This window comes from Tympanuchus pallidicinctus, unplaced genomic scaffold (assembly GCF_026119805.1).
Source record: "Tympanuchus pallidicinctus isolate F22 unplaced genomic scaffold, pur_lepc_1.0 scaffold24, whole genome shotgun sequence".
Lineage (NCBI taxonomy): Eukaryota > Metazoa > Chordata > Aves > Galliformes > Phasianidae > Tympanuchus > Tympanuchus pallidicinctus.
In genome coordinates, this window is record NW_026294741.1 from 5,535,191 (window position 1) to 5,548,029 (window position 12,839).

At 46.5% G+C, this 12,839-nt stretch overlaps 1 protein-coding gene across 3 annotated transcripts in view; it reads left to right on the forward strand.

The window, feature by feature from the left end:
- The window catches only part of AP2B1 (adaptor related protein complex 2 subunit beta 1), a 64,555-nt gene that overhangs the window by 32,211 nt on the left and 19,505 nt on the right, over positions 1–12,839 (forward strand). For 2 of the 3 annotated variants that reach the window (XM_052688546.1, XM_052688547.1), the window contains exons 13-15: positions 529–788; positions 3,043–3,235; positions 11,733–11,774. In XM_052688546.1, the coding sequence (XP_052544506.1) occupies positions 529–788; positions 3,043–3,235; positions 11,733–11,774 (495 nt within the window). The remainder of the gene's footprint in view (positions 1–528; positions 789–3,042; positions 3,236–11,732; positions 11,775–12,839) is intronic. The other variant, XM_052688548.1, reaches the window with a different exon arrangement.

A 12,839-nucleotide genomic window follows, 5' to 3' on the forward strand; every position in this document is an offset into this window, starting at 1 on the left:
AAACCCCATCATCTCCATATCCCTAGAACGTTAGCTACCAGCTGTCACCTCTTGCTGCTCTGGGCAAAACAATTTGTAAAGGAGAGCAATTAATTCATGCAAAGGCAGAATTATCTGCACTAAAACAAGGGTGTTATTGACAGCTAGAGAACTGATGTATCTTAACATTTATCATTATCTTCCCATATTCCAGTAGATAATTAAAAGGCAGGATAAGTAACATCTCTTTTGTTTTGGAGAACGCTGCTTATTAAGATCCATCCAGTAGCTCTGCTGTTTGTTTTTTTTCTCCAATGAATGCCCTTGGGTAAGTCGTATTTCTAGGAATCTTGAATCCTTGTGTTGCAATACAAAGTACAGAATATTTACTCTTAGGATGTGACAGTTGTTTCAATTCATTGGTGACTGTCACTACTAAAATGGATGCTTTTTTAATTCATGAGAATCACTAGGAAAAAAAAAAAAATGAAGTGATGGCAGGCATTAGTGCCCATTGGAGCTGTGACTGGATGCATTGCTTTGTCTCAGGATTCTGACAACCCAGACCTGCGGGACCGTGGCTACATCTATTGGCGCCTTCTTTCCACTGACCCAGTGACTGCCAAAGAGGTGGTCTTATCAGAAAAGCCACTGATCTCTGAGGAGACTGATCTGATTGAACCCACTCTGCTGGATGAGCTGATCTGCCATATTGGGTCTCTGGCTTCTGTGTACCACAAACCGCCCAATGCTTTTGTGGAAGGGAGCCATGGGATTCACCGCAAGCACTTGCCAATTCACCATGGAAGGTAAGCTGAGGTGCTAATGAGCAGGCTACTTGTTTCTTCCAAGCAAGCAGTCCAGAAGATATGAGGGTCTGCTAAAGAACTCCAGTTTTTATTGATTATATACTAGCTTATAATCTGGAGCTTTAATGCTTCCTTGTAATGACAGTCCTGAAAGTGGGTTACATCTGCAAGAGCAGCATTACAGCAGTCCCAGGCTGTGGGGGTGTTGCTGTTGACCCTGTTCCCATGGTTCCTTGTTCAGGTAAGCACTGCTATTTGCTAATGGTATTAATTACAAATCTAAGTGTGCTTTACAGCAGGAGACAGAGCATCCAAGCTTACCTTTTAATAATGTTCACAAAGTGACATTTGGAGTGCTATTTTTTGCTGTTTCACTGATAAATCAGTGTGCAGTGCTGCTCCTTTTCTATTTTCTGATCCCACTTCTCTGCTATTCTTAGCAACTAAAGCTATTTATGTAATATGATGAGCTTTGGGAAACAGAGTTGCTTTCTCCCTGCCTGTGAAATTGAGTCTGGCTGCACTGACCCAGGGCCAGCGAACAAAAGTCTACCAGTCATAAATGCAAATGGTGTTTCCTCTCTTACTTGATTTTCCCTAGTGGTAAAAATGAGCTGAGTGTGGGTGGCTTTAGTGTCCCTTGTTACCAGCATTTCTGCATGTTGTTCACTTGTCCACTAGAGATTGAGGTTCTCCTTCAGATTGAGCAGCTGCCTATGCAAACCTCTTTACAGAGATCCATTTTGTACAGAAAATAGAAGCTTGGGATTTTGCTTGTAATACACACAGCCTTAGCTTTGTCCTTTCCTAATTTTTTGTTGGGCGGTTGGGCAGCTGCAGTTAAATAAGACCTTGAAGGGATTGCTTTACTCCATTGGCAGAAGGATGAGTAAGTGTTGAAGAGGTGTAGTGCTAAAGAAATTACATACTGGGAACAAACCAAGTGTGTGTGCTGCCGGCTCGTAATGTGCCTCTGCTCATACATGCTGTTCTTTCCCGTTCTCTGTTTGGGGGTGGGAGTGGAGCACAGTAACCACTCTTCAGAACTGTTTTAGCTAGCTGCTCAGTGTACTCCACGTCCCTGTGATATTGGTACCATTAGGCATCTAAAGCTTCTAATGCAAAGAAGCTTTCAGCCCTCTCTGTCACTGCCTGGTGGGTCATTCATTCAGCACTCCTTATGCTGCATCTTTTTCTCCTGACGCTGGAGTTCGTAGAGGCTTAAACAAGCTAAAGCTTCCCCTCAGTAATGAACAGGGATAAGGAAGGGGATCGTGGCTTCTCAAAGTCAGGAGCTGCAGTCCTTACAGAAGAGCTGCAGTGTTCAGCACCTTGCCAGTGCATTAATTCCCACAGCGCTGCTGTGCAGTTACCTGCTGGCTGCATCCGCAGTGGTGCAAGCTGGCAGTAATGCTGTCAGTTACTGCTGGCAGCAGGACACAGTGGGTTTGAGATTATCTAGACTATTAGAGTCTCTGGGTTTAAAGAGAAATATGTTGCAGTGAGCTGTCTGGGAGCTGCCATGAGGCTTAGTATTTTTCCCCTCGTTAAATCCTGTGGCAAATGAATATAAAGTGTAGCCAGACTGCTTATGGTGAGAAACTTCAGAATCTGTGTAAGAGGCACTTCTAGTAATTAACATGTCTGCTAATGCAGAGAAAAAGAAATGGGTGGTGGAAGGGAAATACCAATTCTAGATTGAGATATTTAATTAGGAAACAGTGGAGCTTGGTGTTGGTCAGTGGAAGGAGATAAATCCAGATCTGTGGGGAGCGCCTGGATTAGCATTGGTTGAAGTAAGGGCATGAGGGTTTTATCAGTGTTAGGTCTCAGAAGAAACTGTGTTGTTTGTTTTTTTCCCCAGGTTTACATATAGTTCTCCAGGCCCACTGGGCTAAAAATCATCTCTGTGGGCTTTTTCTGAGTTGGGAAATAGTTGTTTTCAGTGCTATAGTGTGCATAGTATGTAAGGCTCATGATTTTAGAGAGGTCTGGGATTCTGTAGGTAGGCAGCATTTCACACTGAAATTCCCTTTTCTGAACTGAAATCCATGCACAATGCGTGGCAGGTCCTTGAGCTCAAGGACTTGATGTGCTAAATAACAACTTGCTGTAACACATCTTGTACATGGCAGCGGTTAGACGGATGGCCAGGATCATCCTTTAGCTGGCTTCTGCTTGTGAGCCCACCTCTAGATGTGTTTTCACCATGCTGGAAATTTAACATCCCTCTTCTTGTCCTTCCTGCCTGCAGCACTGATGCAGGAGACAGCCCTGTGGGGACAACAGCCACAACAAACCTGGAGCAGCCACAGGTCATCCCATCGCAAGGCGACCTGCTGGGTGACCTGCTCAACCTGGACCTGGGACCCCCTGTCAACGTTCCCCAGGTGTCCTCCATGCAGATGGGTGCCGTGGACCTCCTGGGAGGAGGGTTGGACAGCTTGGTAAGCAGCATGCTCTTTACATCCAGCCCGTGTGAAATAAATGGAGCTTGTGCTCATCTCTGCAAAGCTTCCATCACTTGTGCTTGTAATGCTTGGATCCTTAAGCTTCCAGTGCTGAGACCTGTAATTCCAAGAGAATTGAAGTGGTGCTCTTGTACCAACTTTCAGCAGGTTTTTCCTGCTGTAAAATGAATGTTGCTGCATGCAGTAGAATCTTCATGCCAGGAAATAAATTTGTTTCTCAAGCTTTTTCTGTCTGTAGAGAAAAACTGAAGTTGTTTTAAAGTTGTGAAGTGTCTCACTCTTTTGTAATTAATTTTGACTCCCTCTTGAAATCCACCCAGTTCCCAACTCCACTGAATTTCAGTGCCAAACTCCCAGGGCTGTCAGCCATAGCCCTTAGTCACCCCATTTGTATATCCTGTAGATTGTCGTGGCTCAGTATCAGTAACATCTTAATTGCAGTTAGATTGTAGGGCAGCACTCTGCCTAGCCCTCCCCCTTGCTACAGCAGCCATGAGGAGGTATTCAGATACCTAAAAGGGTCAGGTCTCAGAGTATAAATAATCGTGTTGTGTCTGCTTTGTGGTGTGAGTTGGGAATAAGCTGCAATGAGAGGATCTGTTAGCAGGTAACAGCTACGGTGCAGAGGAGATGAGTGGCAGCCAAGCAGGGGGAGGTGGTCAGTGTAATCACAGCCTGGGACAGTGGAGCACGGCTCCTGTAGCAGCCTGCTGGCTTACCAGTGTGGTGAGAAGCAGGCTAGCTGTATTTGCACCATGTAACCTTAGTAAAACTACCTCAGTGAGCACAGCTTTCAGACCTGCAGTGGATTTGTCTTGTGTGAGGTTTGGCTTCCAGTGGGCTGAGTTGGATTAACTATGCACTGGGTTCACGTGCACTTTCAGTTCTGAGTCAAGCTCTGTATAAGAAGTGGGAGACAGCTGGATGAACCCTGATGCAACAAATTCCTTTTTGCCCAAGATTTTTTTGTAATCTTCAGCAATCGGATTAAAGCAGACGTTAAGCACACCTCCAGCTCTGATGTTTCATGAGCTAATGAACTGGAAGCAATCTAACCCATAATGGCATTGGTGTTCACAGAGGTCAGATGTGCTTTGGTCCCTGTGCCATCTGCACAGCATCTTGGGGATGTTCTTTCCTCCTAGGGGTTGAAGATTAGGGAAGGAAACTTGCAGCTGATGTTGCTGGGAATGCAGGCAGCACAGGGCAGTGACTTTTGCAGCCCTTGCCCTGCACTGTGACAACTGCCACTAAGAAATTGTGGGATTTTTATTTGTATTAATGCATTGCAGAGAAGGACTAAGAGTTAAATTTGTCTGTGCTGTCCTCCAAGCCATCTCTTGTAACCCATTGTTTCTCAGTATCAGAGACAAATGAATGCAGCAGAAAGACTACAGCTTGGTTTTGAGAAAAGGTTTCTCTATCAGCTGGCATTAATGGGCTTAATTCAGTTGACCCACTTTGGCAGAGGAGCTGTTAGTTGATGTGATAGGCTTTTACTTCATGTTTTTCCCAGGCTTTAAGGAAATTGATGGGGCTGGGGGATGTGATCTACCAAAGTGACTGTTTCTGGACAATGCAGTGCCTGGGGTTGTGTCAGCACTCTCACAGCTGCGTTATTAGATGGGGACAGCAATGAAAAAATAAGTCTGAATGATGTTTTTTCCTCCAGAATGCTTTTTATTGCAGAGCTGTTGGATCACATGTCCTGTTTTCTCCTTATCCTTTGTGTGTGTAAGTGAATCCTGTCCTGATATATCTGTTTTTCTCTGGCTTTTTGTTCCCTAATAACCTTGGTTTGTGGGGAAGTGAATATAATCTGTCTTTGTTTATTGCTGTGGACATGTGTTTAAAAAACACCAAGCTGAGTTCTCCCAGCCCAGTGCTAACGAAATTGCTAGGCAGCATCTCTGTGCTGCTTGACTAGCCAAGGGAATCCACGCTTGGATCTTAGCCTGATATTAGACTGGGCTTGTACAGCCCCAAAAGAGGGCTCAGAATGCACGTAGGCACATGCCTGACATGTGCATGGGGTGTGAGTGGGTTGGGTGTCCTCAGGTGTTTCCTGGAAGAGAGCTGAGCTCTTTGTTCTTCTCTTGGAAATAAAAATGTCCAGGAGCCAGGGATGGTGGGTGCCTGAGCTGCTCGTGCAGTCAGTGAAGGGAGCTGGAGCCTGAAATAAGTTCTTCCATCTTCATCAGTGTTGCATTACTTCTGAAGATTTTTCCAGATGCGTTTCCTTTGTTGGAAGACCGAGCACAGCGCCCATTCCTTTGCATGGAGCAGTGTGAGCAGTCTCCTTGCCCAAACCAGAGTTTATTTCTATTTGGGTCCTTGTGCTGCAGCAGAGTAATCCCATTGCAGCTGCTGTCCTCTGTGTGTGCTCCTTTGGCCCTTCTTTTTTCATCCCTCTTATCACCTTAAAGAAGAGTTCTGGAACCAGGCATGGAAGGATGCTGAGCAAAACTATGATCAATCCCAACAGGATTGTGTGTAGAGTTGTTTTTAAGATTCCTGGTGATGGATTTTGTCACCTCTGCTATCAGTCTCGATTTTCTGCTCATCATGAGCTGATCCTTTTTGGATCTCAGGTGACCTGAGAGGAGATAAAGGAATACCATTGAATACAATGGTGTTCATACCATAGCCTGAGTTGGGGGTACGCATTGAGTGACACACAAGAGCAGAGCAATTCTCAGCCCTGCTTGTTCCTTGCAAGAAAGCCTAAATAAGCCACTGTGTTAGAGTGGCAGAAAAATGCTTGGGATGTGCATGAAATCATGGTCTGCTCCAGCGATGGTGAGATTGCGTCAGTACTGCGAGTGTCGCAAAGGCAGCTGAAGGTCTGGACGGGGCTGCAGGCTCACAGCCAGTTTGTCACATTCACTCAGTGTCATGTGTTGAACCCTTGGATACTTGTTGCAGATCTTGTGTATTTCATCATGCTTCCTTTTCTCCAGAGAAGGCGTCTGTCTTCAGATGCCGAAGTCCCAGCGAGGCTGACTCAGGAAGGTCAACAGAAGCATTAACTTCCACTGCAAATATCATTCTGCATTTCTGCTCCTCAAACTGTAGGGTTTTGTGTTGCAGGCATTTGAATGGAGACTGCATGCTGTAATACTGGGTAAACAGCAAGTTTGTATTGTTTGTTTTTTTTTTTTTTTTTAACTCAGGACTGCTAGGTTCTTGTCCCCATGACCAGCCAGCTGCTCGATAGGTTAGTTTCTTTAGTGAATACCTCATTCTTCATCTCCATAGTGAGTCCTGTAATTAAATGTGCATATTGTGCATGCACAGATGCTGAGCATGTGTTAACAATTTAAAAAAGAGGAAAAAATGTGCCTTTAGTACAAGAACAAGATATGCTTTGTTTATAACCAGACTGGCTACACAAATTTTGGAGAGGGAGTGCTGTTCTGTAGCAAGCAGAGCCAGCACTGAGTGTGTTCCAGGTTGTGCCCTTGTCAACCCTGCACAGTTCTTGTTTTTCCTCTGCTTTGCTTTCTTTCCTGCATAACATTGACCAAGCCCACTGTTGCAAAGCTGCTTGAGATCTCCAGCTCTTGGGCAGCAGACTGAAGGATGTGGAAGTATGGATTGTGATGCTCTGTCTCCTTGAAGCCCGTCCCGATGGCTGTGCTTCATGCAGGCTGCAGGCAGTGCTCCAGCTCCCAGTGTATTCTTGATGCAGCCCTTTATAGGATAGCACTGCAATGAGCCAAGGTCATTTTGTCTTCGAGCCTTTTCATGTGCTCATTTGCTCTGAAAACCAGTGGGCACGAGAGCTGTGCTGCGTGGCATGTCATGCAGTGAGCTGAGTACTTAGCAGGAGCTGCCACCATGGCAAGGAGCCAAAGGGGCTGGCTTGGAGCTCAGAGATGGAGCAGTAAATCTGTAGGAATGGACAGGATTGGATTGTCTGTTATGTAAGGATTTTATTTAATACTCTAACCGCTCATCTACAAGAATATTATTGATTCAAAGCTGGCAGCTCCTGAGATTGAGTTATGTCCTAAATTGTAAAGCTATTTGATAAACATTGGATAACCATAGGGTTTTTTTTCTGTAATACCTGGGCTGCCTCAATAATTTTGGGCCATTCTAGGTGGAGCTGTAACTCTCTGCAGTCAGGTTGGATATTGGAGGTGTGATCCCAGTTGTCCCTTCTGTGTGACTGTATCACTCTAAAACTGCCTGGAAGAGGTTGTGGTGAGGTGGGGGTTGGCCTCTACTCCTAGGTAACAGCAGCAGGATGTGAGGTGATGCTTTAAGTTATGTCAGGGGAGATTCAGGTCAGATATTAGGAACAATTTCTTCCCAGAAAGAGCAGTGATGCATTAATACAGGGAGGTGGTGGAGTCCCCATCCCTGGAGGTGTTTGAGAACTATAGAGATATGGCACTTGGGACATTGGCATAGGAGTGGATTGTTGTGGTACTTGGTGATCTTAGTGGTCTTTTCCAACCTTAATGATTCTATGGTCTATTGCTTCATTTACCTTCTCCTGGAACTACAGCATGGCCCTACCAGGTCAGACCCACTGTCTATCTCTATGCAGTGGATGCATTGCTTCCCCAGTGTGCTCCTCAGCCTCTCACAGTGGACTGAGCCTTTCATCCAGGCTGTTCTGGTTGGGTCAGCTCCAATGGACATCTGTGAGGATTTCTGAAAAAGGGCACGTGTCCCTTGCTGAAGCACTGCTAATATGGAAAAGGAGCTCTTCTGGTGGGTCGCTTATTCTAGTCTTACTGAAAGCTATTCAATTTGTTACTGCTAGACCTTTGGAGAGTTGCTTTTTTACATGTTAGAAAATATAAATGCTTAATACTTGGTTTTATTGTTGATGGAAGCCATTCTGCAAGGCAAGGCATTAGCAGTGAGTGCTACTGAGGCTGGTGGCTGAGATTGGCAGCATGGTTGGTGCTCCACCACCTTTGAGGCAGCTCGGTCCTGCTCTGCAAGAAAACAAACAGACAAGAAGCAGCATGCAAGATACTGAAAATGTCTGTGAATGAACCACAGCAGTGTGTGCAGTGAGATACCGACCTGCAGCCCACCAGCAGTTCAGAGGGTGCACTCCATGACTTATTTTTTGTTCAGTGAATGCTGTGTGTTCTTTGCTGTGATGTGACTGAGTGCACGCTCAGCTGCTGGAGTTTAACGCTTGGTTTGGAGTGCAGAGGAGCGAGGAGGCAGTGATTGTCTCCTTTTAACCCATGAATTATGGCTCCATGAAACACGTAGCTGCTCCCAAAGGTCTCTCTGCAGTGCGGATACACGCTGGTCCCTGTGCCATGGATGGTGCAATATCTGTGTGTGGCTCCACCCTCCCCCTATTATTTTTTTTGGAGCTTCAGATAGCTCACATCACGTTGCAGAAGTGATCACAACCCCTCTGGATCACATGAACACTTCAGCAGAGCCACTTCATTACAAGCTACTGTTAAGATGCAAATAAACCCTCCTGATGCAGTAACTCCAGCAGTGCTGCACTTCATAAGTCAGCATAACTGTCTGTATGAGCTGGAATTGCTGGGGTAGATGCTCTCTAACTGCAGAACAGCCACAGCACCATCTGAGTCAGCCAACGTGGAGCGAAGGTGCTGGTGCTGTCCTGGTGTTACGGGGTGGCCTGGCCCACGAGGCTGCTCGGATGCTGTTGTAGCACAATGGTTTGTGGAGTTGTGGTGGTACTACAGAAGATGCCCTCTTGGAAGGGCTTTGTGCGCCTGGTGACCAAGGCTCTGTGCTAGTCCCCTGCTTATTGTCACAAACAGAGGCGCTGTGCTCTTTAGCAGGAGGCAAGCTTGCCAACTTGGGCTTAAGGTTGGGGTTTTGTAGGGCTGCAGGCTCCCCACTGACTGCCATCCTGGCACGGAGCAGCAGTCCTCCTCCACCCTTCAGGGCTTACAGAAGCACTACTAATGCAGTCCTCTCCTCCTGGTGAATGGAAATGGTTAAGCAGAGCTGCCAGCCCTCGGGAATCAGTTCAGCAGTGCTTTTTGCCTGACTAATAGCTGCTCCTTCCCTTCTGCACCCTGCCTGTCACCACAGATGGGAGAGGACGCTCCGTGGGTAATTGGTTCCTGTTCCCTCTGTCCTCCTCCTTCCCTCTTACTCACGTCACTGTTATGGTCTTCACTATCGTTGGAGTCACTACCCCTTGTGAATGCAGTAGGAAGTGGTAGAACAGTGAACATCCTTCTCGATTATGCTGAATTATTCAGTCATTTCCATAATACCCTTTGTGAAATGCTTGCTGCTTGATAAACCAGTCTTTCTCCTGCCTCAAACAGTACCAGAAATCCTCCATGCATACAGTAATATCTGGAAATGAACTGGATTATTTACTTTTTTCCTCTGGACTTTGCTGCCTGTCAGCATAGAGTGTGAAGTTCATTGTGCTGAAGACTGAATAGAGATAAGGTGTAATCGTTGCATTTATTACTCCTCAGTGAGCCAGTAACAAGGTGTAAATGATCTGATCTATTCATCTACAACACAGCTTGGCTTAAGAGCAGCCTGCAGAATGTGGCTCTGCTCTGCCAGGCTGCTCCAGTAAGACCTGACAGTGTAATCAGTGCTGTTTTATAAGCTTGGTATTAATTGGATTTGAATCCTCTGGCTGGCTTTCTGTGCTTCTCTTGACTTTGGAATCGCTCGTTCTTATCTGTCATCCCTTAAGCAAGCAAAGGGACCTGGGACTTGTGCACCATGAGAGGATGGCTGTGGAGTTGTAAAAGATGAGGGACCTCTGATAAACTCCTGCTGTGACCCCAAGTAGGGATAAGCTGAGACTCGCAGGGGAAGGAAAGAAACTATTAAGACTTCTGAATAAAAGACAAACTGTGCATGATTTGTGCTTCTCTAGCACCTTACAGCTGTTAAAGTGCTTCATGTGGCTCCTATGGGGAGCAGGGGAAGGAGGGAGATGTCAGGGGGTGGAAAGGAATCCAGAACAGCGCAGGGATTCATCAGCTTTTATGTGTGTTTTGGTGCTGGTAATCTTTGCTGCTGCTCTCGGGGTGTTTTATCCATTTTATCTGTGCTCTGAGAAATAAGTACAAAGCTTTATGGTATCTCTTGACCAGTGTAAAATGCATTGCCATGAGATATCCTAGAGAACAGCCTGCAAAGCCCAGAGCAAAACTGAGTTTCCAGGTTTTTACTGAAGAAGGAAAAGGGTTGGGACCTTTTTGCCTCAAAGCACATTGATCCTGGAAGTTCCTGCTTTATGTTATTTGCACTTTTTTTCCCCTCAATCTTTTATGCCATCGGTGTATGTTTGAACAGCATACTGGAGCCCTTTGATGGCCCAGTTTGTCAAGTGCTCTTTTAAAACAAGCAGCCACCCCAAATCTCGGGGACACCCTGATGAAATGGAAGGGCAAAGCTACCTATGGGGCAAGCCATGCTGCTCTGGCTTCCAGTCCAACCCTCTCCCCCATCTCACTTCCCCTCTTCTTGCATGGTGTCAGAGCATGATCTGTGTCCAGATGTGACAAAAATTGTACTTGGTTTGTACTTGTGCTACCATGGTCTCATGCAAAATCCTTGGATGAGTCTGGAGATGCCTCTGTAGGGAACAACTGCTGCAGATCTGTGCATACAGTGGTGTGGATGTGTGAAAAATGGTGTTCTGAGAACGTGGCCCAGGTGTTTTTTTTGAAGTGTGTTCGTGGTAGGACAGCTGCAGGTTGGCCTGGAAGAAGGGCTTCAGAGAGGATATGGTGCTTATGGAGGATGTAAAGTAGCTATTTCAGTTGCCTCCAAATGTGTTTGCGCAGCTTGGCAGACAGCATTACCAAAATATCCCAGTGCACAGTAAGGTCTCTGTGCTATTCCAGTGGCCCATTAGATAGTGAAGCTGGTTTTGTCCTTTTCAAGGGAGGGACAGCAGTCTTCAAAGGGAAACTAAAGCCCATCGAGCTGGGCTTCTGTAATAGCAGCTACAGCCCTTTCTCTTTGTTCCCAGCTATTGGGAAAAAAAAGAAAAAGCAATTGAGGAGAGAGACATCCCTGAGACCTGTTGTGTTTTTTCTGTCATTTGTGGCTCTTGTCTAGAAAACCACAGCTTTCAGGAAGCAAGCTTCCTGTCAGTTTTATTTTTATTCCATTTCACAGTTACCCCACTGGGTTTTATAGAGCTGTGGGTTGAAGGGAAAGCATTGATGCACGAGAAGGGAAGAACTGTGCAGTTTGTTGCGTGGATGACAGGCGTGAGAGAGGATGAATTTTGGTTTTGTTAACCAGGAAAATGCTTCTTGCTGCAATATGTGTCTGGAGGTAGATTTCTAGCAAGCTCTGCTCGCAAAACAGCCCTGAAGCCCCTCTGTTCACTATGCTTTCCCAGCATTGCATTTCTGTCTGTCCTGTACGCAGCAACAGTGCGGGTGGGAGCTCTGCTCCGGCCCTCTGACACTGGCTCTACTGACCTCTGTCTGTCTCTCCTCTCTCTCCTTCTCTCTTTCAGCTTGGCAGTGACCTTGGCGGGGGCATTGGAGGAAGTCCGGCAGTAAGTGCCATTCCATTTTTTTCCCCTGTCTGAAAAAAAAAAAAAAGCTGCAGAAAGCCCAGGGGGTTTTTTAACTACACCCTTACCCACTGTGTGCAGGAAGATGCTTAAAGCCCTGAAGATGTATGCAAATGGAAACTGCAGCCAAACCTACAGGTCCCAACTGATGTTGCTGCCATCTGGGCTCTCCTGAGAGTCACTGGGGCCAGAGCTGCTGACTTTGCTTAGCTCTTCTTTCTCGGAGCTTTCGGCTTGAGCACCAGCATTAACATGGCAGTACCCTGTCCTTAAAGCTGGAAGGCTGAGGCTGCTTACTGCTCTGCTCACACAGCTCTAACCCTAACCCAGCGCACCACAGCCTTGTCTGACCCGAGCAGCTCCATGCTTTCCTCCTCCCAAAAGCCATGTATGACTTTTCTCAGAATATCAGGACTTGGTATGCTCTGAGCATACCACGTGTGGCCAGTGCTGTGCTCTGCCTGACACTGGCTTCCTTTTCTGTCCTAGTGCCTTGAGCCCAGGACGCTTCCAGGCTGCTTCAAAGCAATCTTAGTTTCAAATACATACCAGCTTCTTCTAGGAAAGCATGGGAAAACGACGCAAAATGACAAGAGAACACAGCAGGCAGGAGGGAGCGTTGGAGTGCCTCCAACCCATGGTCAAATGCAACCTCCTGGAGCAAGCTCCAGTCCCTCCTCCTAGCACTGCATAGAAAATGGGAAAAAATGTGCTCAGTTCTGGAAGGAGAGCCCTTGAGATACTGCTTGTGGCTGCAGTCATTCGCTCTCCTTCTTTCCCTGTGAATCTTGTGTTCCTGTCTAACTTCACCATGAGGGCAGAGGACAGCCTGTGCCATGGTTTGTGCTCTGGAACGTGGGGGCTATTTGCTCCGCAGAGATCACCCCTACAAAGCCAGGGCTCTGCCTTCCTGAGCCAGTACAAACCCATCACCCAGCTCCGTAAATCCATCCCTCCTCCCTGTCCAAAGCATTGGTTGAGAAGCCACATCTCAGGTAGGTTCCCAAGCACAGCACAGAAGTGAGATTTCAGACCCCTCATGAGTAT